The sequence below is a fragment of the Aspergillus vadensis genome (assembly GCF_003184925.1).
Source record: "Aspergillus vadensis CBS 113365 unplaced genomic scaffold BO88scaffold_4, whole genome shotgun sequence".
Lineage (NCBI taxonomy): Eukaryota > Fungi > Ascomycota > Eurotiomycetes > Eurotiales > Aspergillaceae > Aspergillus > Aspergillus vadensis.
Window position 1 is genome coordinate 1430501 of NW_020292042.1, and position 26150 is coordinate 1456650.

Below are 26150 nucleotides of genomic sequence, written 5' to 3' on the forward strand. Positions count from 1 at the left end.
GGTGACTTTCGCCTCCAAGTGTGATGCGCCAATCGACTTCATCTTCCTTCATAGTGCAAAGTCAATGGCGAGATTTCCATACTGACGTTACTGGTCAACGATGCAGACTGGATGAAAGTCATTCAACTCAACATATCAGGTACCAACAACTCCTCCGCTTGCTTTACGTTCCCTTCACCATATATCGTGGATCTCTTTCCCATATCTCAATGTTGGCCGCTCTTGGATTTCCGGCATATGCAAGAAGTCATCTTCTGTTTCCCTCCCCTCTCGAGTTATGCCCTCAATGATAGTCTTTTCCCCGTCCCCGGCCCGGATTCTCACTGTTACCCTACCTTTCATCATTTGTCCTCACTTCTGTCATCGTTTACAACTGACATCTGGTAATATATAATCGCAGCTTCTTCATATCTTTCCCTTCCCTGAACTTCTAATTCTCTCTTGTCGTCGCTTAATGGGATCGCAGCAAACTCGACCTTATTGAAGCTTACGTTTTATGAAACTGTCAGTTGCGCCAGTACTCCTAGAATCTCAAATTCCGCTACTCTCATAGCTACGCTGTCTTTATGGCATTTATCTATGACCCGAAGACTGATCAGATCGATGCAGGAGACCATAGTACAGAGATCACAGGTCACACTCTATCATTGCCGGATGACGCTGTCTTGTTCCCGCGATTGACGATAGATATTCCTACCTTTCCGCATCGTTCTTCTCGGTCGCAACTCGTTACACCTCCTTCCCATCTCCTCTCCCTATCTAGAACAGGAGTGGCATCCATTGCGCAAGTGTGGGATTAAAGCTACAATTGAGTGAAGACCCTACTAGCGCCCATTAAGTCGACAGTGAAAAGGTTCAGAATACATTCCACATTGGTTTCGTCCGCATTAAGGCAGGTCCTGCGGATACTTTCCATTGCCTCAACCTCTTTTTTCCTTCTCCGGGACCTGAAGATTGGTGCATGCTGATTCGATCCACTTTTTCTGCGCTGCCTCATAACTTGTGTCGCTTGTCCCTGCAAAAATGCAAGGTTTCACATTCACACCCCCGACAGGCCCACCCAGGGAAGGCCAGAAAAGTAAGCCCCCCTCCGCCCGTTTAGTTACCGTTTGTCATCTGAATAAATTGCCCGTTTATTACTTCCGTTATATGTTGACGACTTTTGATACAGACTATGTATTCGTTGATGAACATAACAGGCATAAGAGGCTCAAAGGTATGTTTGACCGATAGTGGACTTGACTTCGTTGCGTCTGATTACAAGCCTATCTTCAGTAATGCGAGCTTGCAATGGCTGCAGGAAACGGAAGATCAAGTGTGATGCTGCTACAACAAACACTTGGCCTTGTTCGGCATGCACACGCTTGAAGTTAGTATGCGTTCCTCCAACAATCGGGCATGATGGCGAGTATCCTGCAGCGGAAAGCGTTGAAACCAATCCTGTCGACTCGTTGGGCGCGTCGAACACATCAGACCCCTCGTTATCGTCATATACAAGCCCCCAAACTTATCGAGATTCCGGACCACCTTCAATGAGTAGCATGCACCCATATAATGACAACATCGGGATCTATCCGCAATTTGCGCATTCTACTCCAGGTCAGCCAAATGTCTACGACATGAGGACGTCTCAAGTGGCCATACCGCCACATCATCAATATACTCAGTCTCAGATGTTCTCCAACGATCAAACCCAGCCTCTGGGAGCCGCAGAAAGTGATATATACACTGAGCACGACCAGTCCACTGCAGAGAACCTCAGCGAGGTTTTAGGGGAGCTCAAGATAGACGAGACTGGTATTGGTGAGATATTTCAACCTTCGTAACGTGTCTTGCAGACGGAACGTATTAACATAGACTCAGCGCCGTACATTAGACAGCAACGAAGGGAGAGGGCTGAACCGGAAATCCCGACTCAGGATGAAGTAGACGAAAAGTTACCACCTCTCAGTACCGGAGCTGGCGCCACTATACGCATCCCGCCCGAACTTATGCCATCTGATGACGAGGTCATGAGTTATTTCAAGATATATTTTGATGATATACATCCTTACGTCCCTGTCATCCATCGATCTCATCTGTACTATCAGTGGCAACACGAACGAAGCTCAATATCTCCGCTTCTACTCGAGGCACTATTTGCATGCGCAGGGAGGCTTTCGGACGACCCGGCACAAGGAGCACAGTGGCTCGCATTAGCAAACAGTGAGGCGACAAAGATATCCACGCACCTGTAGACCGCGTCGTATACTGACTGCGAATCATTTTGTTAGGGCACGAATCTAGTTTTATGGACGAACCTCGCCTCAGTACGATACAAGCTCTGCTTCTACTGTTGAAGGCTCGAGAGTCACGGCCTAAGAAAGGTTATTATTACCGTTCTTGGCAAACTGTCAAAACAATCATCTCCATGGCGAAAGATCTGGATATCCATGAACATAACAATCTCCACACGGAAGGCAGGTCTTGCGACCTGAATCCTGTAGAATGCTTGGTGCAGACACGGGTCTGGCAGGCCCTCTTAGTTGTCGAAGTCATGATAGGGGCGCCGCAGGGTACGTCTTCCGATTCTCGTAGTATATACTGGCTGACTAGTCTCAGGGCGCTCCGATTATGGTGTGGACCATGAGACAGTGAATATGAGTCCGACTTTGGATATCAGAGGCCTTGATCAGTTCGAAATGGATCGGTCAAGGCAGTATGCATACTTCGTCCGAAATGCACGCCATATCCGCATCATTGCCGATATATACCATAAGATAAAGAAACAAAAAGATTGGGGGGCTAATCCTAAGTTCGTTGAAAAGAACCCTCTCTTTACCGACTGGCTTCAGAGTTTACCACCGGATCTTCAAGTCAACTATCCTCCCGATGGCTCACCACCTTGGATTCCATCACATTTTGTCGGGAACATGCACTCCCACTGTCATCTTGGGATTATCCTATTGCACCGTCCACAGTTAATAGCCTCCAAATCTTTTGCGGCAGGGGGGGGTTGGAAGATGCATATGGCGTTATGCTACTCTTCGGCAAAATACCTTTGTAGGCTCCAAGAAGCCATTCTGAACCGCTTTGGGCTATCCGGCCTACTTTTCATGCAAAGAGGCATAAATTTCACAATCTACACCATCTTGACATGCACAATGCTGCACCTTGTGAGAATTCTGAGCTTTTATGGTATTGACGGTCAGTTAACACTACAACAGGTGGCCATAACATCTCCAGACCCAAATTTTCACACGGACGCGCGGGAATACTTCACACGGCACATGCGAATACTGGAGCGATGTTCTTCTGCTTGGCCTATGCCAGAGTTACAAGCGCAAATTGATTCATTGCGTTTCGCCTTTTCAGCTGATGTGAACCGACCTTTCGATTTGAAGCCAACTTTCCCATATGGGAGTCCCTCCGAGCCATATCACCCAAGCCCGCCACTAGATTCACATTACGCTTCTCAAATCAGTCAAGTACCTGGCGTTCAAAGTAGAGTGGGTTATGCAGCTTATCCTGTAACCCCTCCAATATCAGCTGGTACTGAAGATTCAAAGTCCGATTCCTCTCAGCTCCAGCCCTTGGGATTGATCCCCTCCCAATCAATCTCCACCCACGGATTGAATGCGCCTTTGGTTGATGAAAATAGCTGGGATCCTACTCGCATCATCAAGTAAGAACTCCCTTTCCCAAGAGAAGAATATTAACACCGAGAAATGACCGCTGACTGTTACAAACTGTGTAGTCAATGGGATATGGCATTTTCTATTGGTACACCCACTGTGACAACAAACTCTCCACCAATGGCTTTGAGCAATCCTGCCCAGGCTGTTCAACCTTCTTTGCCTGACCATTTCCCCGTACAATATGAGCAGCAATCAAAGGTTACCCCTGTCGCGCCAGCTCCCATGCCACAAACTCAATTCACCGGGCAACAAGTTTTGTTCACGGCGCGAGATTGGCAACAAAGTGTAGCTAGTGTGTACGATCCAAACGGTCTCAAACGGCGGTGGAATTATTCAGTCGACCTAGGAACCGAAGGCACTTCAAAGCGCCAGCGGTAACGCGTTCTATTCAGCACAGCTGGGAGACTCGGGGCTGAATTCAGAACGCAAGGATCACTTCTAGAGTTCTTGGTTGCTGCGATTCATAGCGCCCACCACAGAGATTCGCTCTTTCCACCTTGGCGTGTCTTCTTGGTAGCTGGTTCCTGTAGGTATGCTGGTCATGATACTTTACTTCCAAAACAGACATGCTTTCCATGTACAAACGATAGCTTATGCAAATGAGTACCACAACGCTCAAAGTTCTAGCTACTGCTTCTCTCTCTCTTTTATCTCTCGCGTAACGTAAGGATCTCATTTCAAATCAACGCTGTGATCGCATGATCTATCACTCCGCATATAAGAGCGTCCGCTCACTGAGATTGTTTTCATTCATTCTGGCACTGTTGTGTTGCGCCACTTCGGTCGACCGAGATAAATCTCCATCGGCTCGCAATAGTCTCTATACAATTGCATTCTATGACGACCCCAGTTGATACTATAATCATAAGAAATTATGAGACAGGCAGGAACAGAGACGTGATATAGTGAAAAGTGTAATATTCGCAGTATAGATTACAAACCAAGCACGCCGTTGAGAATAGACATAAGAGATGTTATGCGCAAGTTGTGAGAGTGATATTATTGCTGTGATATATGCACTTGTAGCAGAATTTGACCTGCGCAAGGCTAAACCTTGATGTGTGTAGTAGGACATTCGAATTGTTCACTGCCAATCGGGGCTCTCTTGGTCTTGGGAAGTGCTGATGATGCCCAAGGAAATACTAGGCATGAGTTGGTAGCCAGGAGAAGCCAACGTGTTGGACAGACCCTTCGAGAGTTAATTGCGTCGATTGATGCCGATGCGCTCTTCACGCGAGCGGACTATTCTCGCCTTGTCCCCTGGCAATGGCTTGAGCTCATCGCTGGGGTCAAGATTGACATTGGAGCTAGTGCTGGCATGGCCTTCGGTACGAGTTTCTTTGGAGAGCTGTCGGAGCCGTGATTGTTCAAAAGTCGCAAGGTCTTCGGAGGTTATAGCTATAGCGGTGGGTTTGCGACGCAACATGTTTGATCGTGATACCGAAGCTATGACGATAATAATGAGTAGTGACTAGAGAGGCTTGCCGCTCCCACGGGAGTTGTCTGGAGTATGCTTCTGTCGCGCAGCACGTGACTTTGGAGCATTTAGAGGTAACGAACATTTTTAGTCTCCCTCTTATCCAGTCCTTAGATATCCATCAACAAGGATGCTCCACCAACGGGTCGTGCTTCTACGCCCTCGGCGTGCCAGGGCTATAGAAGGGACTCTTTCATCAATTCGTCGGTTTTCGGCTACGTACTTGCAAGCAAAAGATTCCAACAATCACTCCAGTAAGTGTGCTCCGCTATAGTCTCCGTCCGCCCAGTTCACAGTTGCATTGCTCTCGTCTTACTTTCCCTCCCTCAACTGGTCTCTGTCCTGGGCACTTGTTGTTATCGTTCGGGCATACTATCATATCTCAGCCCACAGTCACTCGTCTTTCTAACTAATGCAGATGCGAATGCAACCGAGGGTTCCGCGGCCTCTTCCGCCGCCGGACGTCCTAGTGCGCAACCCAGAAGAAACAACATTCCGCCGGCGAACCTGAACATTCGGAGCGTCAACCATGAACGACCTCGTCCCCGACGGATAGTAGATGCGAGATCTCTCGCCGCCTCTCAAGCCACTGGCCAGCCAGCAAACATTCTCAAGAATCCCAGGGCTCGCAATCCTCGAGGCAACCGATCCACCACTTCTCGGGGCCCTAAAACTGGGCCAAGGAAGAAGGTTCAATCTAAAGATGGGCGATCAGGCCGTTCTCGACGCACCGAGAGGTCCGGCCAGGAAGATTCAGTATCCAATGCAGCATTGCATGAAGCCTCAATCAACGCTGTCTTACGAGAGCTCGCAGAACAAGCGCAGCCCAAGCCTGTCCAGTACAATCCTGAGTCGATCTCCTTAGCTTCACTGAAGGAAACATGGCCATCTCTGCCCACCGACATCGACGCTCATACTGCCGGAGTCGTTGAGAAGCTGTCTTTATTCGGCGATCGCTATGCAAATGACTATGTACCTCCAAATGAGCTGGGCAAGCGACTCTATCAGGGTAAATTTGTCCGCTTTTCGAGTGAAGAGGAAAAAGCCGAGGCCATTTCTGAAGCGAACAAGCTATCGCAAGAACGCGCAGATAAGTTGTCGCAGCGAAAAGGCGATCTTGTGGAACCACGTCATGTCAACTTCAGCCCACTCAGCACCAAGGACCAAGGCTCACTTATTGGACTTCTTGTTCAGGGCAATTATCCTAAGTCTAAAGCCAAACAGGCGGACAATCTCTCAATCGTTGACACTGTCTCTGAGAACCTCAGAAACAATGCAACGTATCACACAGTCGGCAAATCCTCTGCGTTCATCGCGAAGTTGGATTCGCTTTTAGCCGCCAGTCGCATGACAAAACGCCCCTGAGAACCTTGTTTTCTGATACCATCAGTATCCTTACTATGTACCTATACTTTTGCAGCTTTTCATGATCCCTTGTTATTTTTGTCATTGTTTACATTTATGCATTGCAAGTGACTGTAGAATACATTACTCTTTGAAATCAGTTACAGAACTCGTGCTCATAGCACCATTTGAGTTCATTCAAAGCCGGTCTTGCAGCAGCGTATTTCCTCATTACGCCCGCTCCATGGCCTTCCTTGTAGCCTCAAACAGTTCCTTCACTTCCTTCTGACCTTTCTCTGCAAGCTTTTCCATCTGTTCTTGGGCCTTCCGAACGTCATCTGGCCTGGCAATCTTCTTTTTCTGCAGATCCTGAAGACGTTTATGTACAGCACTGCGTGAATCACGGACGGCACCGGCAGCTTTCTCCATTGCCGCCTTTGCCATAGCGATCGTTTGATCCCGAGACTCTTTAGTCGGTGGGGGAATCGTGACGTTGAGCTGAAGAGAGTTGTGGGGGTCGGCTTGTGGCGTTAACGACAAGTTGGAAGAAATTATTGACGATTGAATGGGCTTCACATGCTATATCGAAGACAGTTTGTGTTAGGACCAGACTAGAAAAAATGTTGAGAGAATTCGTAGGCTTCACGACAGTAGAGACAATTTCAAGGCATCAGTCCGTAACTCACATCTTCGTCAGAGGCCAAGATAGTCACCATCCGTCCACCCTTAGGAATAACTTGGGCAAGGTCGCCCAGCTTAATCGATTGCTTGCTGCTCTTGTTCAGCTGCACACGAAGACTCTCAATTGATGCGGTATTGAACCTCCCCCCCACGCGCATCTTAGAGAGCTCGTCTCTGAGTCGAGACAGGGCAGCCGCTATGCCATCATGCAGCTGTGAAAAATCATGCGGGTCTTCGGAACTTGCGCCTACTTTTGGCGACGGCTTCCCAGAATCTGCACCAGATGTAGCTTTCGTCTTCTCCTTCTTTTTACACCAAAAAGGCGAATTGGAAAAGCTCCTTTTGCCAGACGGAAGTGCTATCTTATGCTGAGTCCAAGGCCGAAGTTGTTGCTCAGAAATCAAGTTATAACGCAACCCAGTAAACGTTGAACAGCGACGCATACAACTGAGGCCGGTAACTGCCGCACGGCGTTGCATTTCCGCTCTTCTTCTGCTTTTCAGATGTCTGACTTTTTTGGGTATGGGTCCTATATGCTTATCAGTAATAAAAAACCACGCGGGGTACAGTTACTTGTAGCAAACTGCGCGTAAGAATAGTTGGTCAGATACACTGCCGCGGCAAAGGGAACGGAGCCACTTCCTGATCACGCGTCTCCAAGCGAGCCACCGCTGTCTCCGCGTAGTAGATTACATGATTAGTTCAATTAGAACACAAGCAGCTCGCTATGGTAGCTATGATGACCTACAGAATGGTTATGGAAGGCAGTTTCAAAGGGCAAGTCTAAAAAAGTCTCCATTCCCAAAGTCTAACCGTGGTGATGGAGATACGAGGGGCAGCCTTTATAGGGACACTACACTATTTTTTTGGCATGAGGCTCGTGCAATCATACGTAAGAAGAGCATTAAGATGATAAGAAGTTCATATATAAAATTTTCGTAAATTACTTTTGCAATTTTGTACCCGGTCATGAATAAACACGCCTCATCTAAAAGGAAATTCCGTAGACGACGTTAAGGTCTCCAATCTAAGGTGAAGCAAAGAAATCGATCACTTTGCGCAAGTTCGATGGTGGGACTGAAGGGTGAATGATAGAGGCAAGGGCAATTGTATAGTGCCGCACCTAGGACCATGATAGGATCACAGAGATTTGTTTACCGAGTGGCCATGGCCTTGGTAATGAGTCTCTTGAGAGCAAGCTCCTTCTTCTTGAGATCTTCAGGAGTCGAGTCTTCGATCTCAAGCTGGGCCATGGCATCGCTGAGTGCCGATTCAATCTTCTCCTTGTTGCCACGCTTCAGCTTCAGCGACATGGTAGGGTCGGAAACAATCTCCTCAACACGCGAGATGTAGGACTCGAGCTGTTGACGAGACTCGAACTTCTTGGTGAAAGCCTCATCGCTAGACTTGAACTTCGCAGCATCTAGAAACTGTCAGTATGTCTAAATTAATCTCAGACTGCGTCAAACATACCGTCGATCATCTGCTCAATCTCAGTGGTGGAAAGCTTGCCGACGGCATTGGAGATGGTGATGTTGGCACTACGGCCAGAGGACTTCTCGGTAGCAGTAACCTTGAGGATACCGTTGACATCAACCTCGAAAACGACCTCGAGAGCGGCTTCTCCAGCCCTCATGGGGGGGATGGGAGCGAGGGTGAACTCGCCCAGAGAGGTGTTGTCAGCGCAGTTGGTACGCTCACCCTGGTAAACGGGGAACTGCACCGTTGTCTGGTTATCGACGACGGTGGTGAAAGTGCGCTTCTTGATAGTAGGGACAGTCTGACCACGGGCCACAACAGGAGCGAAGATGTTACCCTCCATAGCAACACCGAGAGAAAGGGGAACGACATCCAGCAGGAGAAGGTCCTGGGTTTCAGCGGAAGAAGCCTTTCCAGACAAGATACCGGCCTGAACGGCGGCACCATAGGCAACGGCTTCATCGGGGTTGATGCTCTTTGATTCGGATTCATTAGGACAAGACTCGTTTGACAGATGGCGAGTGTAGCACTTACCTTTTCAAGCTTCTTGCCATCGAAGAAATCGCTAAGCAGCTTCTGGATACGAGGGATACGGGTGGAACCACCAACGAGGACGATCTCATCGACCTTGCTCTTCTCAAGGCCAGAGTCCTTGAGAACCTGCTGCACAGGCTCGAGAGTACCCGAGAAAGACTTAGCGTTCAGGTCTTCAAAACGAGCACGAGTGATAGAAGAGTTGAAGTCCTCGCCATCGAACAGAGAGTCGATTTCCACAGTAGTCTGGGTAGCGTTGGACAAGGTACGCTTAGCACGCTCGCAAGCGGTTCTGAGACGACGGAGGGCTCTCGCGTCACCGGAGAGGTCCTTGCCAGTCTTGCGCTGGAACTCCTTCTTGAAGTGGTCCAGGAGGTTGGTATCGAAGTCTTGACCACCAAGGTGGGTATCTCCAGCAGTAGCCTTGACAGTGAAGACACCACCTTGGATGTTAAGGAGAGACACATCGAAAGTACCACCACCAAGATCGTAGATGAGGACGTTACGCTCCTTATCAGACTTGCCGGAGCCAAGGCCATAAGCAATCGCTGCTGCAGTGGGCTCGTTGATGATACGGAGCACGTTGAGACCAGCAATGGCACCAGCATCCTTAGTAGCCTGGCGCTGGTTGTCGTTGAAATAAGCGGGCACGGTGATGACTGCCTTCTCGACCTTCTTTCCGAGCTTGGTTTCCGCAACCTCTTTCATCTAGCGTGGTCTGTCAGTATCACAAGAGGGAATGTAGCAAGCAATGCCGCGTGGTTGGGACCAAAAGGAATGTTACCTTCATCAGGACCATAGAAGAGATTTCTTGGGGACTGAAAGTCTTGGTTTCGCCAAGATACTCGACCTCAACGACAGGGTTTCCACCCTGATCAACAACCTTGAAGGGCCATGACTCAACATCCTTCTTGACGATGGGGTCCTCGAACCGCCGACCGATCAGACGCCTGTATTCGATTAATAGTGAACACATGTCCAGCGAAAATCTGCTTACTTGATGTCAAAGATGGTGTTCGTAGGGTTCATAGCGGCCTGGTTCTTCGCGGCTTCACCGATCAAGCGTTCCTTGTCGGTGAAAGAAACGAAGGATGGGGTAGTGTAGCTACCCTGCTCGTTGGCAACTGCATGTTTATAAGCTCACCAGCGCCGTATCTAGAGGACACAGGTAACGACATACTAATCTCAACATTGGTACCCTCGTAGTTGGCCACACAAGAGTAGGTGGTTCCTGAAGTATCTCGTCAGTCACTACTTGGGACAACACGGTAGGGAAATGGCTCACCAAGATCAATGCCGATGGCACCTTCGTAAACTTCGTCGGCCATTTTGACAAATGTGTATGTCTCAAGAGAGATAGGATAGAAAAATTAGAATGATGCCAAAAGGCAGGACGATTGTTGGAGGAGAGGAAGACTAAATAAATTTTGCCCCAGGCGCTGGAGTGGGAGCGGTTAAAATTTGGATGAAAAAAAAAGAAACCCACTTTGCAATTTTTCCTTCCTTTTTTTTTTTTTTTTTTTTTTTTTGCCCCTTCATTTCTCACCCAATCCGCTTCTTCGAGGACTACCGGTTTTGGCGCGTTCTCGGCTGAGCTAAACTTGGGTTTCAAGCCCTGGTTGGCTGCTGGACTTCACTTCTTAGATAATCAGGCGATTCTTTCTTCGGCTCTTTACTACTACTAGTACGTAGATACTAATACGTAGTACTCAGTATTGGGGCATTGTAGTCGAGAAGTATTGACTATGCTTCACTAGGATTTTGGTTCCCTTTTCCATGTTCAGTATGCAAGTTTGTCCCCTAAGATTCTCCATACAAGCTTTTACCAACAAATAATCGGATTTGGTATCACACTGTGAGTGTAGAAAAATCCTAGTATAAGCCATCCAGTAAGCCCGCACGATCCTTGACAAAATTGTGGTGGGAAGATAAGAGTAGGCAGCCAAAGGGTCTGACTGTGCTCCTCCAATCTTTCAGCGAAGTTAGGTCCCTTATGACCCTGACTTGTACATGTTCGGTATGATAATAACATAATTCAGCCAACAGCTATCTGGTCCAGGTATCAGTTCTTGATACCTTAGGCACTAAAGCGGGTAGCTACTCCACTTGTATCCCAAACAGTCGAAGAGTCACTGCTCGGACATCTTAATGGAGACTCTTTCTACGCCCTTAAACCAAGACAGCTTCGATCTACACCTCGCTTGTTATACACTCCAGAGGTCAGTGAGAAGAGACATCTTTCGACAAGTCGTCGCCATAACGCTATTTGCATATCTGTGAGACTCGAAGTCCTGTCACCCATTTGCTTTGCCTCACTCTGCTACCAAACGACTATTTACTTGTAAGTGTCTGCTTGGACCATATGTGAAGAACAGGCTGGGACTTTCTATCAATAATCGCAACAATGTACCATTCGGATTTTTTTTTTCTCTAACAGCAATCCGACTGCAGTGATTCCGACAGTGTCTGCCCCGCTACCCCCGCTTTTCCAGATGGACATCGATATGAGCAGAAGGAATAAAAAGCCCCGCCCTTTGCTAGAATCTGAACGGGAGAGGCTAGAGGAATTCATTGATTCTATTCATTATTCAGCTAGGTACGCCGCAGACAAGCGACAATCTTTTGGTGTGCCTTGACCTTACAGTAAACACAGATACTCAGATGATCAGTTCGAATACCGCCATGTCCAACTTCCCAAAAACATGCTCAAGAAAATCCCTGCAGACTATTTTGACAGTTCAAAGGGAACGCTAAAACTACTGTGGGAGGATGAATGGCGAGCACTTGGTATCACACAAGTACGTAAGAAGAGGTCGAACAAAGTTATTGATGTAAGAGGTCTAATACATTTATCAGAGCTTGGGTTGGGAGCATTATGAAGTGCACGAGCCAGAACCACATATTCTTCTATTTAAGTAAGTATGGTAACCCTGTCATCGCTCTCTATACCTAACCAACGCATATAGGCGCCCCTTGAATTATCAGCCGCCAGTATCACAGTAACTTGTCAGCTGGAACATTACCGATGCAACCTTGCCCCCGTCGCCTCCGAAACACCAATACGACATTCAAAATCAACAGTCACTGATAGTGGTGCTACGCATGCAAGAAGGCCCATATGATTAGATTGCATTCAGACATCTCATCCTGTTGAGACATGCTCCTTGCTACCAAAGAATGCCCACAATTATCATCTGAACTTGAATACCTCCTGTTATCATACCATTCTCTTTTAGAGCACAATTCCTACGCTACATTCATGGCCAGCCAATGCTCCCATTGTGTGGCCGTGAAGCTGCTGCTGATACCTGGTTCCTCGACGCCCTAACCAGCGGGGTCAGTGTACCAGTTCGCTCAGTTAATAAAGAGACGGCTTACATTGAAATATACGGTCGGAGATACATGGACGCCGATTGTTCGACCTGACTGTTATATCTAGTTAGGATTCAATGTTGAGCCCAGTAACAATATTTCAATGGCGCACCTTGACCATCAATTTGATATCATTCGTCACCTTATTGCCGGTATTCAACTGTCCATCAGCAATAACTTCGCTGATGTTCAATAATTCGAGCATCTCGTGTTCATTCACACCAACTGTCGCGGCTATCTTCGCAAGTCTCTGATATGTCTTGTTGCGTGTCTCGTTAACAACACTGACATCGAAAAATTCTTCTTGGTGACTGAACAGTGCAACGCTAAATTCCCAGAACTTGTCTGGAGCTATTCTCAGCACCGCCGCACCAGCTTCATGCGTCAGAGTGGATGATGGATGCCAAGGTTGAATGTGCTGACGAAAGACAACCTGAAGTCTTGATTGATAGTTTTGTAAGATAATTGGTCTCACCGATGTGTAGAATGTGCTGAATAGCTTTGCAGAGTACTGGAAGTAGTATATTTAGTACACTCTTCCTGCGTAGGGTGCTGTATAAGTACTAACAGGGCAGACATAGTCAAGGTCTTCGATCATCGATGCGTTAGTCATCGGGGTACAGAAGGAACATTATCAGTATTAGATCAACATACAGAGTTCGAGGGTGTGCCTTGGTTGCTGTGAATTGGCCGTCAACAACTTCTGACCCGAAAATTTGGGATGAAGAGCCATTGTCTTTACACCGACTATAGTGAAGCCTTGTCTTTGGAGTATAGACACTGAGTAGTAGTGAGCTGGAAAGAGGGTGCCCCTCTACATAGCCTGTGCTTATCTGCGGGAGTAGAGTGATTACACATCAATTAACTAACTAATGTTAGTCAGTTAACCAATTAGCTTACTTATGATTGATTGGTCAGGTCATCACATGCTAAGATAACCCCCAGCTGCGGGTCAGCTATCTACATGATTCTATACAAAGAGACAAGATTTTTTAACCAGTGTGATGATATATATCACTCTTTAGATTGATATATATCATATTAAAATTATATTAAGTTTATCATAAAATTTTCGGATCTGAATAGAATTCTGTTTCATGAATCAGAAAATTTATATATTCTCAAAGAAGAAGAAGAAAGGAAAGAAAAAGAAAAAGAGATACGTTCTATAGATATAAAAGACTACTGATAACATTAATCACTATTTATTCAATCTTCAAAGTTGATGCTAGGGCTCAAAGAAGATCTACTAGTAATTTTGATATAAAAGTTGACCTGTATATGGTATAACATTGTTGGCTGACTGGGATGGATGGCCAGCGCGGCTGTGAGTAAAATTAACATTTTGGTGGTTAATTGACAATCAAAATCATACGTGAGCTACTTAGTACCAGTTAGAAAAAGTGGCTCATCTTCATGTATAATACAAATATCAAAGCTCACTACACTTGGCTTGACCAATAACAAATAAGTAGCAATCGAGTCGCCCTACATATTTAGCAAGAATCTGAAGTGGTGGTACGTAGTTTGGCTGGCAGCACGGACTTCGGCAAGGTAGAAGAAAAGTATACACGTCCATATTGAGACGCCGTACTGTCCGTTTTATGCCCGCATCATATAAACCGTTTTCAAGCCGAACCCTCCGTTTGTGGTCTCCGAAAGGATTTCATGAACCTAAATTAATCTGTAGGAGACCGACTGACAAACACACCAAACCATGTCCCTCGCTGGTATCTCACAATGCTTTGAGGGGGTAAAGTTTAAGAGGATATTGAGGCTGACTGGTACGCTTGGGGATCGGTGGTCTACACAAGCCAGTTGAGTTACAGCCAATGGACATTAGGTTTGCTAACGGGGACCAAGTGCCCTTTGACTGAACAGATTAAGATCTCTAATATCCATGGAGATAGCAGTCCATTGAGACCTCACAACATCATACTCCCCCTTCACCTCCACTCTGCACAACCCTCTAGGGCCTCGTATACCAACAGGACCAGAAACGTACATGACACCGCGACGAGATGTGTGCGCATTGCGAGCCCAGCAGTGATTTAATCGCCACTTGAAAGCCAGCAGCGCCATACGTAGATCGGAACCAGGCCCAAGGTTTGGCAGCGGTAATTTTTGCAACGTAGTAATGCACAATGAAGTATGTGGACGGGAGCAGTCCCTGGTTGACGGGCTGCCGTCTTGGATGTTCTGGGGAGGCGGCTGTGACACAAATCGAGAAACGTCGTCAACTCCATCCGACCCTTGCAATACTGAGTGCAATAAATTTGCATCTAAAGAAATAAAAGACCCAGACATCTGCTCATCCATCAAGCCTGGGCTAAGTCGGGAGATCTGTCTGCTCCACAGAACCCAAAAAGCATCCTTAATTGCGTGTGCCACTAATAAAGGCCTCATGCATCTGTGCAGGCAGTCGCCGTCTTCTGCGGGCATTGGCTTCGAAACCCAGGCGAGACCATTCTGAGATAGTTCTAGTCTGTATCAATGAGCAAAATATACTGTACTAATCGAGGCATACATACCCAGGCCGATAGTATACAGGGGGTGCACGGTACGGAAATCGGTGTTCTAGCCAAGCTCCTGCGACAGACAGTGGACCCCCCAGCATATAATCAAGTAGTCGTGTTTGGGATGAGGCATCCAAAACAGCCGAAATTAACTCCTCTATATGTTCATGACTGGTTAGTTTCAGAATGACTGAATGACCATCTGCTCGCAAATACCTTTCAAACCCGAGAGCTTGTTCTTGTCAAGGGCTAGTTTCCTAAACGCTTGCCACTCAGGGTCTGTCGCTGCATAAAAGTTTCCTTCGTGTAAGCGAGGCCAGCCCAGGGGAAGGAAGCGGGTTTGTATAGTAGCGGCATGTTCTGATTGGGGAGGAACATATTCGTCCGGGTCAAACTTCCCAGTTCTGGATGAGGCATCGAGCCCTGGCAAATTCTCCGGTGACTGATCAGTATCATAGAGTGACTCATCAAACCGCAAGACAGCGAGTGAAGTTAACAAATGAAGCGCTGTCCCGCACAAGAAAAAGGTAGCTATGAATCTCCTGAAGCACTTGTGAGTAGAGGGATTGAAACCACGACACCTTTGGACTATGAGCTGCTCAGCATACCTGGCCCACGGGCGTTTAACCTGTAGTTGACGAATAGTGACCGAGCTTGAATCCCGAGGTAATGGTTGACTTATCCGGAATGTTACCTGGGATTTTCGAAGTATTCGTCTAGCATGATACATTGAGAGAACTCGGCCGCCGGTTTCGATTATTCGAGAAACATTTCAAATAATCAATGTAGCTTTATTGCCCAATCTGCTGGTATAGGTTGTAACGGATTGAACCAATTGACCAGGGCAAGGCTTACGCCCAGCAATTTTTCAATTTCGGACTCAAAGGGGTATAGCGAATACCGTAGTCTCTGTGATTTGTAGAAACACTACCACTGCCATAGTATAGTAAGGAGCAGAAAGTGTTATTCCGTGTTAGTAGGCCCGGCCGCTGTAGCACGTGAGCCAAGCCAACTTATCAGCCATAGAGGTTCCCCAACTTCACATGATGTACGGAGTACGGAGTACTGAGATAATCTGTCCTGATGTTAGCTGGGTTTTTGCCTGAACAACATCAGCCATCCTCCACTTCAACAACCAAGCTATCCAACTTGATATTCATTAAGAGTTATACTCATTCTACAATCCTACCCACACCAGTGGCCTGTAAGGGTGACCGAGGATTGCATTTACGAAGCTCAGATGGCTTGGGACGATACCAGTGTTGGCATCCCATACGCCTCCAATGCTTCCTCTACCCTTATGCCGTATTGCTATTCTTCAACCATATCATGTCATGACGCAACCAACTTTTGCTGCGCACTCGGATTTTATTACAAGTAACCCCTGGTGGGGTGGCTGCTACTGACTGTTATATATAGACGTCTAGAGAAACCACAGGCAGACATCTTTTGGGCGCCACACAAATCTTGCATTGGGATGGACCAACATGCCAAAGAATGGAGACGTTCGTTACCGTCTTTCCCTTATCATCGCAATTGGGGTAGCTTTATAGTGACTATAGATGCTGCCTTCAGGATATCATTTCATTCTGGACAAGACGATTCGCCCGATGTTATAAAGCGGATATAGGGTCAGCGATAACATTGGGACGACGAAGATTGGGAGCGTTGCATTGTCTTAATGTCAACAATAACTATTGTCGCACAATGCTCACTGAAATGGCTACCTTACCTGTCAACATAGCTTAGAAATATCCAATATCTAACCTACAACATCCGTGGAATTTGGAGAGTAACCCTGGAGGATGGTGCAAGTGAGTAGACTATGGCCAGTATGATGAACTTAGCCATGCCATTTGAGATCAGTTCTTCCAAGTTAACGGGAAAAAATAAGGAAGAAAAAGACAATAAAAGAAAAAGTAAAAAGAAATCAATTTTATTTGAGTTAAAAGGTTGGGAAATAGTCCCTGAAAAATGCCAACGCCAAGATACCCAGCCATGCATTGCCCGCTAAAAGCTAGATGCTACCGGTTTCTCACCTGCACCAAGTAGTCTGGCCTAAATTCAAGTAGTCTCAACTAACGCCAGGGTCCGTGCCCAGAAAGTCGACATGAGCTGATCAATTACAGTGATAGGAGATACTAGACATGACCTCAGCCAAGCAGGGACACATTACCCTATGAGGGCGGGTGCATCAATGTACTGTACAAAGCCGCAGGCGTGTGCTGCACCCTGTGCAAGGATAACCACTAGTCTGCCAACCGGCATTCCAGATGTCGAGAGGCAGAGAACACACGAGACTTCAAGGTATATAGATCAGACGTCTTTGAGGAGTGAAAACGAAAAGAATCGTATCATATAGAAGGTCCTGCTTCAAGTTCACCAAGCGTTCGGTTGTTATCTGAATAACGGACGTCTGCGTTCCTATTCACAACTCCCCTCGATGCACGATTGCCTCGGAAACCGAAGTTCAAGGGGAAGTAGGATGCATTGAAAATCCCTAACCTTTGATGCCTCCGACTTGACTGTGCAGACGAAGTGTCGGGAGCAGGAGATGTGGGCTGGTGGTTAGATTGAGGCGCTCGCCAAAGGCGCAATCGCGAGAAGCCCGCTCTGTGGGTCAAGGGGCGCCGTTGCGCATGCTGCTCCGGAAAACCCGACGACGACCGCAGGAAGTTCACTCTTCCACCTATAAAAACAGCCTGTGGCGGGTTTATAGGTGTCACTCGTGTCATGCCACGTCGACCCTGACGCTCTGAGCTAGGAGGCAATTCAGAAGTTTCTGCGCGAGGTTTCGGGATGTAGTAATCTGCTTTACATAGGGGACAGCAAGCCCGTCGACTTGTCAACCATGGGTCAACACAAGAAGCATGAAAAGCATGTCCACATGTAAGCCCCCGTATATCATCTTCATCCTCGATCGTATCCAGACAGATAGCACAAGTATCACCTGGATTTGCCAGGAAATCGGCAGGTACAGCGGTGCGGATATGGTCCTCAAGGTCTCCAACATCCTCTACGATGACATGGCTGAGCGCGTGGTTACGGGGCTGCTCCGGGGCTGATATGTTGGCGTTGTCGTTTACTCCGATGTTTGCAGGGCTTGGCTCGGGATATCTCTGGCTCTTCTCTTCAGAATGTGGTAGCGTTGTCTCCAGGTGTTCTAGTGGTGCAGACGTCTGCGAAGTGTTTGAATCAACCCGCTGATGGCTTTTGAGTGGCGATGCCACCATGGATGAAGGTGCGCCAAGCGAAGCAGATAACATGTAGTTCTCATCCTTGAGGCTTTGCGACCGGCTATTTGGTGCCGAAATCCCGCCTGCAGTAGGAAGGCCTTCATTCTCACGGGATGACCTCCATGCTTTATACTTGGTCAATGGAAACCTCTCATTGACGTCGTCCATAGTCATCAGCTTCTTTTCTCGGCGTCTTCGGTGCGTTCGTGGCATGGCGACCAGATCTATAGGCTCGCCTGTCTCTTCACTGCGTAATTGGCGATTGCGTTGGTTGTATCGAAAGCAATATTTTACACCAACGATGATCCTGAAATATGATGGTCAGATGAGCATATAAGCGCAGCAAAGGCTTAGTGATACCAACTTGGACATACCATAGATTGGTGAAAACAACACCAAACCCGAGGGCGACGAAAAATAGTAGAGGCGAACTAGTAGGGCTTGAGCTGTTGTTGTTCCCATTACGATCTGTACTAGTGGCACTGGAAGGGGAGCCTGTGCTCGTTGAGGACATGTCGACAGAAGGCGGCGATTGGGGGGAGGGGTGGACAACGTTCACTTGAATAGACAGACTATGCCGAAGAGGGTGTCAAAGAATGGGAAATTGTTGCGCGTATAGCAGAATACTAAATGCAGTGTTTCAAATTAACGAAGTAGAAAGACACTTCTCAGTTATAGGTTGTCTCTGCGAGGTTGGTCGACAATCCCTTAAGTTCATCTAGATGAGGGCACCAACTCCCAGGCTCATGTTAAAGGGCGCCCCGGGAAGATCATCACTGACACCGATATATTTGGAGCTTCCAGGCTTTCAAAAAGGAGCCTAATCTGGTGTTAGATGCTCGCAAAGTTCGATGGGGGGAGAGGAGGTGAAGTGAGAACAAATACTCCAACGTCGTGGTCGCCAAACACAGACACCTAAGACTTGGGCGTCCCGAGTCACGGGGGCAGGCGATCGATCCATCATGTCGGAACCCACTGCGGGGACGGACGGGTAGTAAAATTAAATAGAAACACCCAATTCAGGAAACATCGTCATGGCCATCGATTCTCAACCACTTGTAGCTACTAGCACGAATCCGGTTTTCAACAAGATCGATATCGCACGCACGATACCAGCAGCGACATAAAGAGAAACCAGACAGGTGAACAGAATGAACAGCACAACTTCAACCTTGCATATAGACAGAAATCCCGTGGTTTTCTTTGATATAGCCTTAGGAGGTATGTACATCAGATGATACAATCTGTTGCGACCCCGTTCTCCTGACCCAGTCAAGCTACAAAAGCACGTCAATATAAAAGACTTGAAATGAGTTCCATCAATATGTCAATTCGCTGGTGTTGTGCTGCTACTCGTTCATACAGTGTTAAAGATTGCACTGTGCAACAAACTGAGTACTAAATGGATAGTAACTGAGATATCACTATGACAGGCGAGCCTCTAGGTCGTATAAAGATGGAACTATTTGCCGATGTTACGCCCCGAACAGCAGAGAACTTCCGCCAGTTCTGTACGGGAGAAAGTAAAAATGCACAGGGACGGCCGCAGGGATACAAAAATAGCAAATTCCATCGGGTAGTATGTTTATAAGAGGATCCATTAAGCATTTGGATGGAAAGATGCTAATCCTACCACATCGGAAAAGATCAAAGACTTTATGATCCAAGGTGGTGACTTCGTTAATGGAGATGGAACGGGATCTTGTACCATATACGGCACTCCAAGGTTCTCAGATGAAAATTTCCTATTGAAGCATGACCATGCTGGCCTACTTAGTATGGCAGTAAGTCCATGAGCCACAAGACACCCATCGAACTATACAATGACTAATTTCCCTAGAATTCTGGTCCGAACACAAATGGGTGTCAGTTTTTCATTACAACAACTGCAACCCCATTTTTGAATGGCAAGCATGTTGTTTTTGGTAAGGTGGTGGAAGGGATGGATGTCGTGCGGATGATTGAGAACACCAGAACGACCCGAGATAAGCCCAACCAAGATGTTCTGATTGTGCAATGTGGGGAGATGTGACACAATGTTCGAAGGAGGTTTTAACAACAAGATTTTAGTGGCATGATATTTCCCAATTCTGTTATACAGAGATAAAAAGAAAAGAGCCATAAGCATTAAGATCAGAAAAAAAAGATTGGCTGTCCTTTGGTGAATTTCACTATCGGTCCCTTGATTTCTGTTAATCCCACTAGATGTTGGCTACAGCATAACCAACAACCTATAACTTCAACTTGCTAAGGTAATCAGAAGCTAAGCTGACAGCTTCGTCCACTCTGTCGGGATTGACTCCATTGCCGACTGAAGTAGCTCCTTTACCTCCCGCCTTTCCCCCGACTGCACCAGAAACGATAGCTGCCCACTCACTAGCGGAGGCACCGGCCTCGCTTGATGACTATAAAAATTATTGATTGTATTAGTTTCAATGCCATAGAGCCGGAGTAATGACGATAACGACTTACCTTCGACACGTAACAGCCATGGGCAACACGGCCTTGATCGGTGCTTGCAGCCAAAACATATACCGACTTATTGGGCAACTTTGACTTAACGTAATTTAGAGATTCGCTAATCGCCTTGGAATTCGCAGAGATGGGGAGCTTGGCGACAAGCCAACTTCTGTCTTGATTTTCCGGGGCTTGGAAATAATTGGTTATGGTCTCGAGCGCGACTTTTGATTCGAGTTTTTGTAGAGCCTTTTGACCATCGAGAACCTCCTTGTTGATACGTGCAAAACGTTCGCGGAAGGCGGATTTCTGTACAGCAGAAATCGAAAGCTGATTGAGCTCGGCCTGAATCTGCTTTGCCTCCTTCTCTTTTTCTGTAGTTAAGGGCATTGCTTCTAGAAGATCAAGCCTCTTTTGAAACTCCGCTGCCAAACGCTGCACTTCATGCGCATCTTCTCCGGTCACAGCGATAATTCTGCGGATGCCCTTGGCGATACCGCCCTCTTCCAGAACAATGAGATCTTTAATGTCCCCTGTCTTCTGCACGTGGGTACCCCCACAAAATTCAATGCTGACCTCTTTCCAACGCGGATCCTTCACATTTTGGAGTATCTCACCCAGCTCCACACCAACGGAGACAACGCGGACCGGGTCGGGATAAGTTTCTCCAAATACGGCACGAACCCCAGATATCTCGCGGGCTGTTGCAAGAGGAAGCTCTTGAGAGTACACAGTACAGTTTTGTCGAATATACTCAGTCGAGATTTCTTCAATCCGAGCCAGATCTTTGTCCGAAATAGCAGACTTGTGAGAGAAGTCGAACCTCAGCTTCTCCGCTGCGACGAGGGAACCCTTTTGCTCCACACCGTCCCCCAAAACAGTTCTGAGCGCAAAATTAAGAATATGCGTTCCAGTGTGGTTGTTCCTGATCGGCCAACGACGCAGTTCATCATATTCGCAAATGACAGTATCACCTACTGAGATGGAGCCGTACTTCATGAAACCAGTGTGCAGGACGTATCCAGCATAAAGCTGAACATCACCTACTTCAAGCTCCGATTGTCCATCGATGACAATTTTACCCGTGTCATTCTCTTGTCCACCCTGTTCAGCGTAAAAGTTTGTTCGGTCAAGGATAATTCCAAGTTGCTCGCCATCGGGCACCTCGTCTGTAGATGAGTGGAACATCTTGCCCTGGTATATGGCCTTCACTTGGGCGGTAATGTTACCCTTTCCAAACTTGGCAGTGTCATCAGTCTTGGGGACGTCATTCATGGCTTCGAGCTTGCCCAGATCATGAACATCCAACTTGACTGTCTCAGCGGAAGTTTTCTTCTGGCCTTTGCTTGCTTCCTTTGCTCGCGAACGCGCTTCCTCGAACTCTCGGTCATCGATCTGCAAACCCCGTTCTTCTGCCATTATACGAGTAAGGTCGACCGGGAATCCGAACGTGTCATAGAGCCTCCAAACATCGGCACCGTGCAATTTGTCAGCCCCCTTTGCCTTAGCCTGCTGGGCATAATGTTCAAATTGCCGCTCGCCGCGATCCAGAGTCTTAGCAAATGACATCTCTTCTTCGTCTAATATTTCCATGACGTCGGGTTGTTTTCTTCTCAGTTCTGGAAACATATCGCCCAGTTGATCAACGACTGTTGGAACAATCTTTGAGAAGAAGTTACCGATCTCGACACCAAAATATTTTCTGGCATATCGAGCACCCCTGCGGAGAACACGACGGATGACATAGCCGCGACCATCATTATTTGGGACCGCACCATCTGAAATTGCAAACATCAAGGTCCGAACATGATCCGCTATGACACGATAGGCAGTATCAATACCATCAGAATCATCACTACCGAAGCATCCACGGTACTCCCTGGCTCCGGTAACATCTCGAATGGTTTGGAATATGGGAGTGAACACATCGGTATCGTAATTTGACGACTTGTTTTGCAAGATAGACACCAATCTCTCAAATCCCATTCCGGTGTCGACATGCTTGTTGGGCAACGGCCGCAGGGATCGATCTGTTTCACGATTGTATTGGATGAAGACGTTGTTCCAAATTTCCAATACATTTGGGTCATCTTGATTCACCAGATGAGCAGCATTACGTCCACCGACTCTGTCATAGTGAATCTCGCTGCAAGGGCCACATGGGCCTTGATCACCCATCTCCCAGAAATTGTCCTTCATGTTGCCTGGAAGAATATGATCCTCCGGAACGCCAACGGCCTTCCACAGATCTTTGGCCTCGAGATCTGGCTCTAGACCACCATCCTTATTTCCTTCGAAATAGGTAACATAGAGACGAGTGGGATCTAAACCGTAGATCTTGGTTAACAATTCCCAAGAATAGCGAATCGCATCCTCTTTGAAATAGTCCCCGAAACTCCAGTTGCCGAGCATTTCAAAGAAAGTCTAATAATCATTGGTGTATTAGCATCATAAAAGCCACGGATTTGGTGACATTCTCTCACATGATGATAACTATCCTTGCCCACGTCGTCGAGATCCTACATTCGTGAGAATCAGTAGATGCTCAAGTCTCTTCGACTAACCCAATCTTTTGTGTCTAGTGATGATCATGCGCATTGTACTTACATTATGCTTTCCTCCTGCGCGAATGCACTACGGGCTGTGTTAGAATCAGCTAAAACTGGTGGGGTTGAAGTACTGACTTTTTGAGTATTGACTGCACTTTTCAGGTTTGCGAAATCAGAGTTAGGATCCACCGTTCCTAAAAAAATCGATTTGAACTGGTTCATTCCAGCATTGGTAAATAGCAATGTTGGATCCGAGTGAGGAACAACGGGAGATGAGGCAACTGGCGGTTTTAATTATGATCAGTTTTGATCGAGAAACTGCCCCGAAAATATTACTTACCAAAAGTGTGGCCATGTTCTTTGAAATAATGAAGGAACGTATCACGGACACGTTTGGAGGTCCATTCCAACTTAAGATCATTATCTGAAGCCATACTGAATGGTCTTGTGATGGTTTTTGCGGGCAAAAGATTTGAAAGTGGGGGAGTGTGAAGGTGGTAGAATGTTCTGGGTTGTGACCTAAATGGTGAAGATAGATGAGTCAAAGCCAGTTCCCCCTCCTTTATGAACCTATGAATACGCATCAAGCGACTCGTCGGTTGTAACATCCAGTTTTACTTAACTTCAATGTTCACCCTGTCATGTGCAGTACCATAATTAATATATAATTCGATTACCAGGTCTATTCCCTCATCCACCAAGAAAGGGGAAGGAAATAAAAGGTCAGTGGTTGTGTGGCTAATGGCACATGCTGGTGAGAAAATCAATCACGGGAAAAAGCGCCCCGCAGAGAGTTACCCTGAGGGTGATCAACCTCTGGCAAAGAGATTCGGTCGGTTGCATATCAGTATGTTTCTGCACCATCTATCCTATTATCTACATTACGATCACCCTTGTCTGAGTTTCACTGGACCTGATTCGAACTCTTTTGCTTGATAAGATACCATAACCTCCGAACATGACATCAGTGACAGGAAGCTTCCTGCTTCCGTCCAAACTGATACAATGTTATTGGACGATACCAAGGATACCATTTACATACATGATCTGGACAGAGAACTAGAGGATATTGGATCAAAGGATAGTTGTCTTGAGATCCTTCCCGGAGTTGCTGACCGGATGTCAACTATTCCGAAGTTATTGGTCGCAAATACTACAAGCCCGTGCAACGAGTTGGTCCTTTACACCGAGCCTACATCACTATCAATCCCTAAGGAGGATGATAATGTACGAAAAGCGCTAATAGCTACACGAGAGCGCGCTAGGAGAATTCAACATGATTCTCATACGCAAGGTCGGGACTGTACCAAAAGCTCAACCGCAAGCGCAACTACGAGTGGCCGCGGTATCTTAGAAGGGCCTATTGATGTATGTGGTGAGCCAATGGAAATTGATGTTGATTGCTGGGGCAGCATTTCGTCTTAAGTTCTAATAGATGAAAAAATAAGATATAAATTTTTTTATTTCGGATAAAATTTAGACCTTATAAAATCATAAGCCCTACATATTAATTATCTTAAAACATCTTGTCTAATTTGACTTTATATCCAAAAATATAAATTAGGTAAGAAATCGTTATAAAACCAGATGTGATAGCTATATTAGATATATTAGATATTATATCATCTAGAAGCATGGAGTTGTGATAGAATGGTGAGGTTTTATGATCAAGACAATCAAAATAATATATTGTGATATATAAAATGTTATAATTATTCTATAATTATTCTAGCCTATTGTGATAAGTATAAGATAAGAAACCTTCATTTTTTTATGATTAATTCTTTAAGAATTAGTTTACCTTATAGATAAGGGCCATTTTTATATTTATTGTAGAATTTTATAATATTTAATTATCAATTCTTTACCTAGCTAATATATCTTCTACGGTTCCTCCCTGAGTCTTCGCTTCAGGCGCCTTTCGAACACCACTTTATCTTCGCTCGAAGAGACACACTGAATCAGGGGGTTGACCTGCTTATAAGTAACATAGCTAACACAGTCAATATAAACACGAACAGGAGCCTGCAAAGACAGTAATAAGATAACAAAAAGACTTGATGAATAATACTTATATAAAGTAATAAACCCAGGCTTCTGAGAGATCTTGAAAAATAAAAATATTTATAAAGACTTTAAACAGGATCTCTATTTAATCCTGAAAAAATAAAGCTACTCTGTAATCTTTTTTATACTATATATATAATATGCTTATATTTATAATGTATCTACTCTTAGTATTACCAGTACTACTAGTACTGCTATAGAATTAACTATTAAAAATAATGTTCTATATAAAGATATCTAATTAAACAGAACACTTATTTATATTTATTATTTTTCTCTAGGCAGGTCTATATTCTTCTATATATATTTTATATTTACTTTTTATATAGTATTATAATTACTAGATACTATTATCTCTAATAAAACAGTAATTTATTTTAGAAATCAGTAATCCTGATTTTATTATTATCTAGGTTTATAAATATATAATCTACTTTTAATAGATTATATAATATATAAAAATTAATCTAATTTTTAAGCTGAAGACTTCCTGGATTAAATTTATTAAATATATTTTATAATAGAATATTTATTACACCCGGAAAATATCTTGAAATTTTCATTATTAATAATTCTAGTGACCAGACAGGTCTTTTATTGAATATAAATATTGATTGATAATATTATTTTATTATTTTATTCTTGATCTCTTTAATTTCTGTTTTAATCTATATAATTATTTTTATCCTTACCTGTATCACTTGTTTAAGATAAAAGTTTAATATATATTTTATAATTTATATTAAATTTTTTATAAGATT

General features: G+C 45.7%; 12 protein-coding genes across 12 annotated transcripts; 5 read left to right on the forward strand and 7 right to left on the reverse strand.

Annotated features, from left to right (window-relative positions):
• The first annotated feature begins 994 nt into the window (after nucleotides 1–994).
• Nucleotides 995–4307, forward strand: BO88DRAFT_402647 (Zn(II)2Cys6 transcription factor). The gene is made up of 8 exons (XM_025706154.1): nucleotides 995–1078; nucleotides 1172–1216; nucleotides 1276–1803; nucleotides 1864–2205; nucleotides 2274–2555; nucleotides 2602–3155; nucleotides 3207–3664; nucleotides 3737–4307. The coding sequence occupies exons 1-8, from the start codon at nucleotides 1024–1026 to the stop codon at nucleotides 4053–4055; spliced, it is 2583 nt and encodes an 860-aa protein (XP_025566217.1). The 5' UTR covers nucleotides 995–1023; the 3' UTR covers nucleotides 4056–4307.
• A 568-nt stretch (nucleotides 4308–4875) lies between these two features.
• BO88DRAFT_333798 (CDC26 family anaphase-promoting complex subunit) lies at nucleotides 4876–5103 on the reverse strand (the record flags this gene model as incomplete). The annotated part of the gene is made up of 1 exon (XM_025702777.1): nucleotides 4876–5103. The coding sequence occupies one exon, from the start codon at nucleotides 5101–5103 to the stop codon at nucleotides 4876–4878; it is 228 nt and encodes a 75-aa protein (XP_025566218.1).
• A 173-nt stretch (nucleotides 5104–5276) lies between these two features.
• Nucleotides 5277–6519, forward strand: BO88DRAFT_383318 (uncharacterized protein; the record flags this gene model as incomplete). Its single annotated transcript, XM_025704663.1, has 2 exons — nucleotides 5277–5408; nucleotides 5573–6519. The coding sequence occupies exons 1-2, from the start codon at nucleotides 5285–5287 to the stop codon at nucleotides 6517–6519; spliced, it is 1071 nt and encodes a 356-aa protein (XP_025566219.1). The 5' UTR covers nucleotides 5277–5284.
• Nucleotides 6520–6570: 51 nt separating this feature from the next.
• BO88DRAFT_402650 (ribosome-recycling factor) lies at nucleotides 6571–7971 on the reverse strand. The gene is made up of 2 exons (XM_025706155.1): nucleotides 7185–7971; nucleotides 6571–7077 (listed from the first exon to the last, which is right to left on the reverse strand). Exons 1-2 carry the CDS (start codon nucleotides 7656–7658, stop codon nucleotides 6730–6732), a joined length of 822 nt encoding a protein of 273 aa, XP_025566220.1. The 5' UTR covers nucleotides 7659–7971; the 3' UTR covers nucleotides 6571–6729.
• Nucleotides 7972–8314: 343 nt separating this feature from the next.
• Nucleotides 8315–10520, reverse strand: hscA (putative Hsp70 chaperone (HscA); the record flags this gene model as incomplete). The annotated part of the gene is made up of 7 exons (XM_025704664.1): nucleotides 8315–8602; nucleotides 8653–9133; nucleotides 9193–9900; nucleotides 9977–10142; nucleotides 10190–10316; nucleotides 10373–10423; nucleotides 10478–10520. The coding sequence occupies 7 exons, from the start codon at nucleotides 10518–10520 to the stop codon at nucleotides 8334–8336; spliced, it is 1845 nt and encodes a 614-aa protein (XP_025566221.1). The 3' UTR covers nucleotides 8315–8333.
• A 1164-nt stretch (nucleotides 10521–11684) lies between these two features.
• On the forward strand, nucleotides 11685–12195 carry BO88DRAFT_334241 (cyclin-dependent protein kinase regulatory subunit CKS1; the record flags this gene model as incomplete). The annotated part of the gene is made up of 4 exons (XM_025702792.1): nucleotides 11685–11788; nucleotides 11846–11990; nucleotides 12049–12107; nucleotides 12159–12195. The coding sequence occupies 4 exons, from the start codon at nucleotides 11685–11687 to the stop codon at nucleotides 12193–12195; spliced, it is 345 nt and encodes a 114-aa protein (XP_025566222.1).
• A 181-nt stretch (nucleotides 12196–12376) lies between these two features.
• On the reverse strand, nucleotides 12377–13377 carry BO88DRAFT_441976 (DsbA family protein). The gene is made up of 5 exons (XM_025709925.1): nucleotides 13219–13377; nucleotides 13133–13152; nucleotides 12677–13075; nucleotides 12571–12618; nucleotides 12377–12516 (listed from the first exon to the last, which is right to left on the reverse strand). The coding sequence occupies exons 1-5, from the start codon at nucleotides 13295–13297 to the stop codon at nucleotides 12439–12441; spliced, it is 624 nt and encodes a 207-aa protein (XP_025566223.1). The 5' UTR covers nucleotides 13298–13377; the 3' UTR covers nucleotides 12377–12438.
• A 644-nt stretch (nucleotides 13378–14021) lies between these two features.
• On the reverse strand, nucleotides 14022–16013 carry BO88DRAFT_360412 (uncharacterized protein). The gene is made up of 4 exons (XM_025703849.1): nucleotides 15689–16013; nucleotides 15297–15622; nucleotides 15096–15237; nucleotides 14022–15049 (listed from the first exon to the last, which is right to left on the reverse strand). The coding sequence occupies exons 1-4, from the start codon at nucleotides 15808–15810 to the stop codon at nucleotides 14413–14415; spliced, it is 1227 nt and encodes a 408-aa protein (XP_025566224.1). The 5' UTR covers nucleotides 15811–16013; the 3' UTR covers nucleotides 14022–14412.
• Nucleotides 16014–17018: 1005 nt separating this feature from the next.
• Nucleotides 17019–19248, reverse strand: BO88DRAFT_360413 (E3 ubiquitin-protein ligase RNF103). The gene is made up of 2 exons (XM_025703850.1): nucleotides 18691–19248; nucleotides 17019–18623 (listed from the first exon to the last, which is right to left on the reverse strand). Exons 1-2 carry the CDS (start codon nucleotides 18828–18830, stop codon nucleotides 17435–17437), a joined length of 1329 nt encoding a protein of 442 aa, XP_025566225.1. The 5' UTR covers nucleotides 18831–19248; the 3' UTR covers nucleotides 17019–17434.
• A 158-nt stretch (nucleotides 19249–19406) lies between these two features.
• cyp3 (putative peptidyl-prolyl cis-trans isomerase) lies at nucleotides 19407–20348 on the forward strand (the record flags this gene model as incomplete). Its single annotated transcript, XM_025703851.1, has 4 exons — nucleotides 19407–19537; nucleotides 19750–19895; nucleotides 19963–20100; nucleotides 20157–20348. Exons 1-4 carry the CDS (start codon nucleotides 19468–19470, stop codon nucleotides 20346–20348), a joined length of 546 nt encoding a protein of 181 aa, XP_025566226.1. The 5' UTR covers nucleotides 19407–19467.
• BO88DRAFT_402655 (alanine--tRNA ligase) lies at nucleotides 20157–24119 on the reverse strand. Its single transcript, XM_025706156.1, has 6 exons — nucleotides 23663–24119; nucleotides 23458–23603; nucleotides 23381–23407; nucleotides 23257–23292; nucleotides 20789–23197; nucleotides 20157–20721 (listed from the first exon to the last, which is right to left on the reverse strand). The coding sequence occupies exons 1-6, from the start codon at nucleotides 23754–23756 to the stop codon at nucleotides 20548–20550; spliced, it is 2886 nt and encodes a 961-aa protein (XP_025566227.1). The 5' UTR covers nucleotides 23757–24119; the 3' UTR covers nucleotides 20157–20547.
• Nucleotides 24031–24798, forward strand: BO88DRAFT_441982 (uncharacterized protein). Its single transcript, XM_025709926.1, has 2 exons — nucleotides 24031–24169; nucleotides 24263–24798. The coding sequence occupies exons 1-2, from the start codon at nucleotides 24064–24066 to the stop codon at nucleotides 24745–24747; spliced, it is 591 nt and encodes a 196-aa protein (XP_025566228.1). The 5' UTR covers nucleotides 24031–24063; the 3' UTR covers nucleotides 24748–24798.
• Nucleotides 24799–26150: the final 1352 nt, after the last annotated feature.

What these genes read in the sequence shown, in the direction of transcription:
- BO88DRAFT_360413 (XM_025703850.1), bottom strand. Translation starts at nt 18,830, where the DNA reads ATGTCCTCAACGAGCACAGGCTCCCCTTCCAGTGCCACTAGTACAGAT. An exon ending in GTTGTTTTCACCAATCTATG is followed by an intron (nt 18,624 to 18,690) that starts GTATGTCCAAGT and finishes ATCATATTTCAG; the next exon opens with GATCATCGTTGGTGTAAAAT.
- BO88DRAFT_402655 (XM_025706156.1), bottom strand. Translation starts at nt 23,756, where the DNA reads ATGGCTTCAGATAATGATCTTAAGTTGGAATGGACCTCCAAACGTGTC. An exon ending in AGAACATGGCCACACTTTTG is followed by an intron (nt 23,604 to 23,662) that starts GTAAGTAATATT and finishes TAAAACCGCCAG; the next exon opens with TTGCCTCATCTCCCGTTGTT. An exon ending in GCAAGGATAGTTATCATCAT is followed by an intron (nt 23,198 to 23,256) that starts GTGAGAGAATGT and finishes AATGATTATTAG; the next exon opens with ACTTTCTTTGAAATGCTCGG.
- BO88DRAFT_402650 (XM_025706155.1), bottom strand. Translation starts at nt 7,658, where the DNA reads ATGCAACGCCGTGCGGCAGTTACCGGCCTCAGTTGTATGCGTCGCTGT. An exon ending in TCTTGGCCTCTGACGAAGAT is followed by an intron (nt 7,078 to 7,184) that starts GTGAGTTACGGA and finishes TCTTCGATATAG; the next exon opens with CATGTGAAGCCCATTCAATC.
- BO88DRAFT_441976 (XM_025709925.1), bottom strand. Translation starts at nt 13,297, where the DNA reads ATGGCTCTTCATCCCAAATTTTCGGGTCAGAAGTTGTTGACGGCCAAT. An exon ending in AAGGCACACCCTCGAACTCT is followed by an intron (nt 13,153 to 13,218) that starts GTATGTTGATCT and finishes CGATGATCGAAG; the next exon opens with ACCTTGACTATGTCTGCCCT. An exon ending in ACCTTGACTATGTCTGCCCT is followed by an intron (nt 13,076 to 13,132) that starts GTTAGTACTTAT and finishes TACTACTTCCAG; the next exon opens with TACTCTGCAAAGCTATTCAG.
- BO88DRAFT_402647 (XM_025706154.1), top strand. Translation starts at nt 1,024, where the DNA reads ATGCAAGGTTTCACATTCACACCCCCGACAGGCCCACCCAGGGAAGGC. An exon ending in GTGGCTCGCATTAGCAAACA is followed by an intron (nt 2,206 to 2,273) that starts GTGAGGCGACAA and finishes TCATTTTGTTAG; the next exon opens with GGCACGAATCTAGTTTTATG. An exon ending in CATGCACAATGCTGCACCTT is followed by an intron (nt 3,156 to 3,206) that starts GTGAGAATTCTG and finishes ACACTACAACAG; the next exon opens with GTGGCCATAACATCTCCAGA.
- BO88DRAFT_441982 (XM_025709926.1), top strand. Translation starts at nt 24,064, where the DNA reads ATGGCACATGCTGGTGAGAAAATCAATCACGGGAAAAAGCGCCCCGCA. An exon ending in ATTCGGTCGGTTGCATATCA is followed by an intron (nt 24,170 to 24,262) that starts GTATGTTTCTGC and finishes TTGCTTGATAAG; the next exon opens with ATACCATAACCTCCGAACAT.
- BO88DRAFT_360412 (XM_025703849.1), bottom strand. Translation starts at nt 15,810, where the DNA reads ATGTATCATGCTAGACGAATACTTCGAAAATCCCAGGTAACATTCCGG. An exon ending in GTTAAACGCCCGTGGGCCAG is followed by an intron (nt 15,623 to 15,688) that starts GTATGCTGAGCA and finishes CAAGTGCTTCAG; the next exon opens with GAGATTCATAGCTACCTTTT. An exon ending in CCTGTATACTATCGGCCTGG is followed by an intron (nt 15,050 to 15,095) that starts GTATGTATGCCT and finishes TCATTGATACAG; the next exon opens with ACTAGAACTATCTCAGAATG.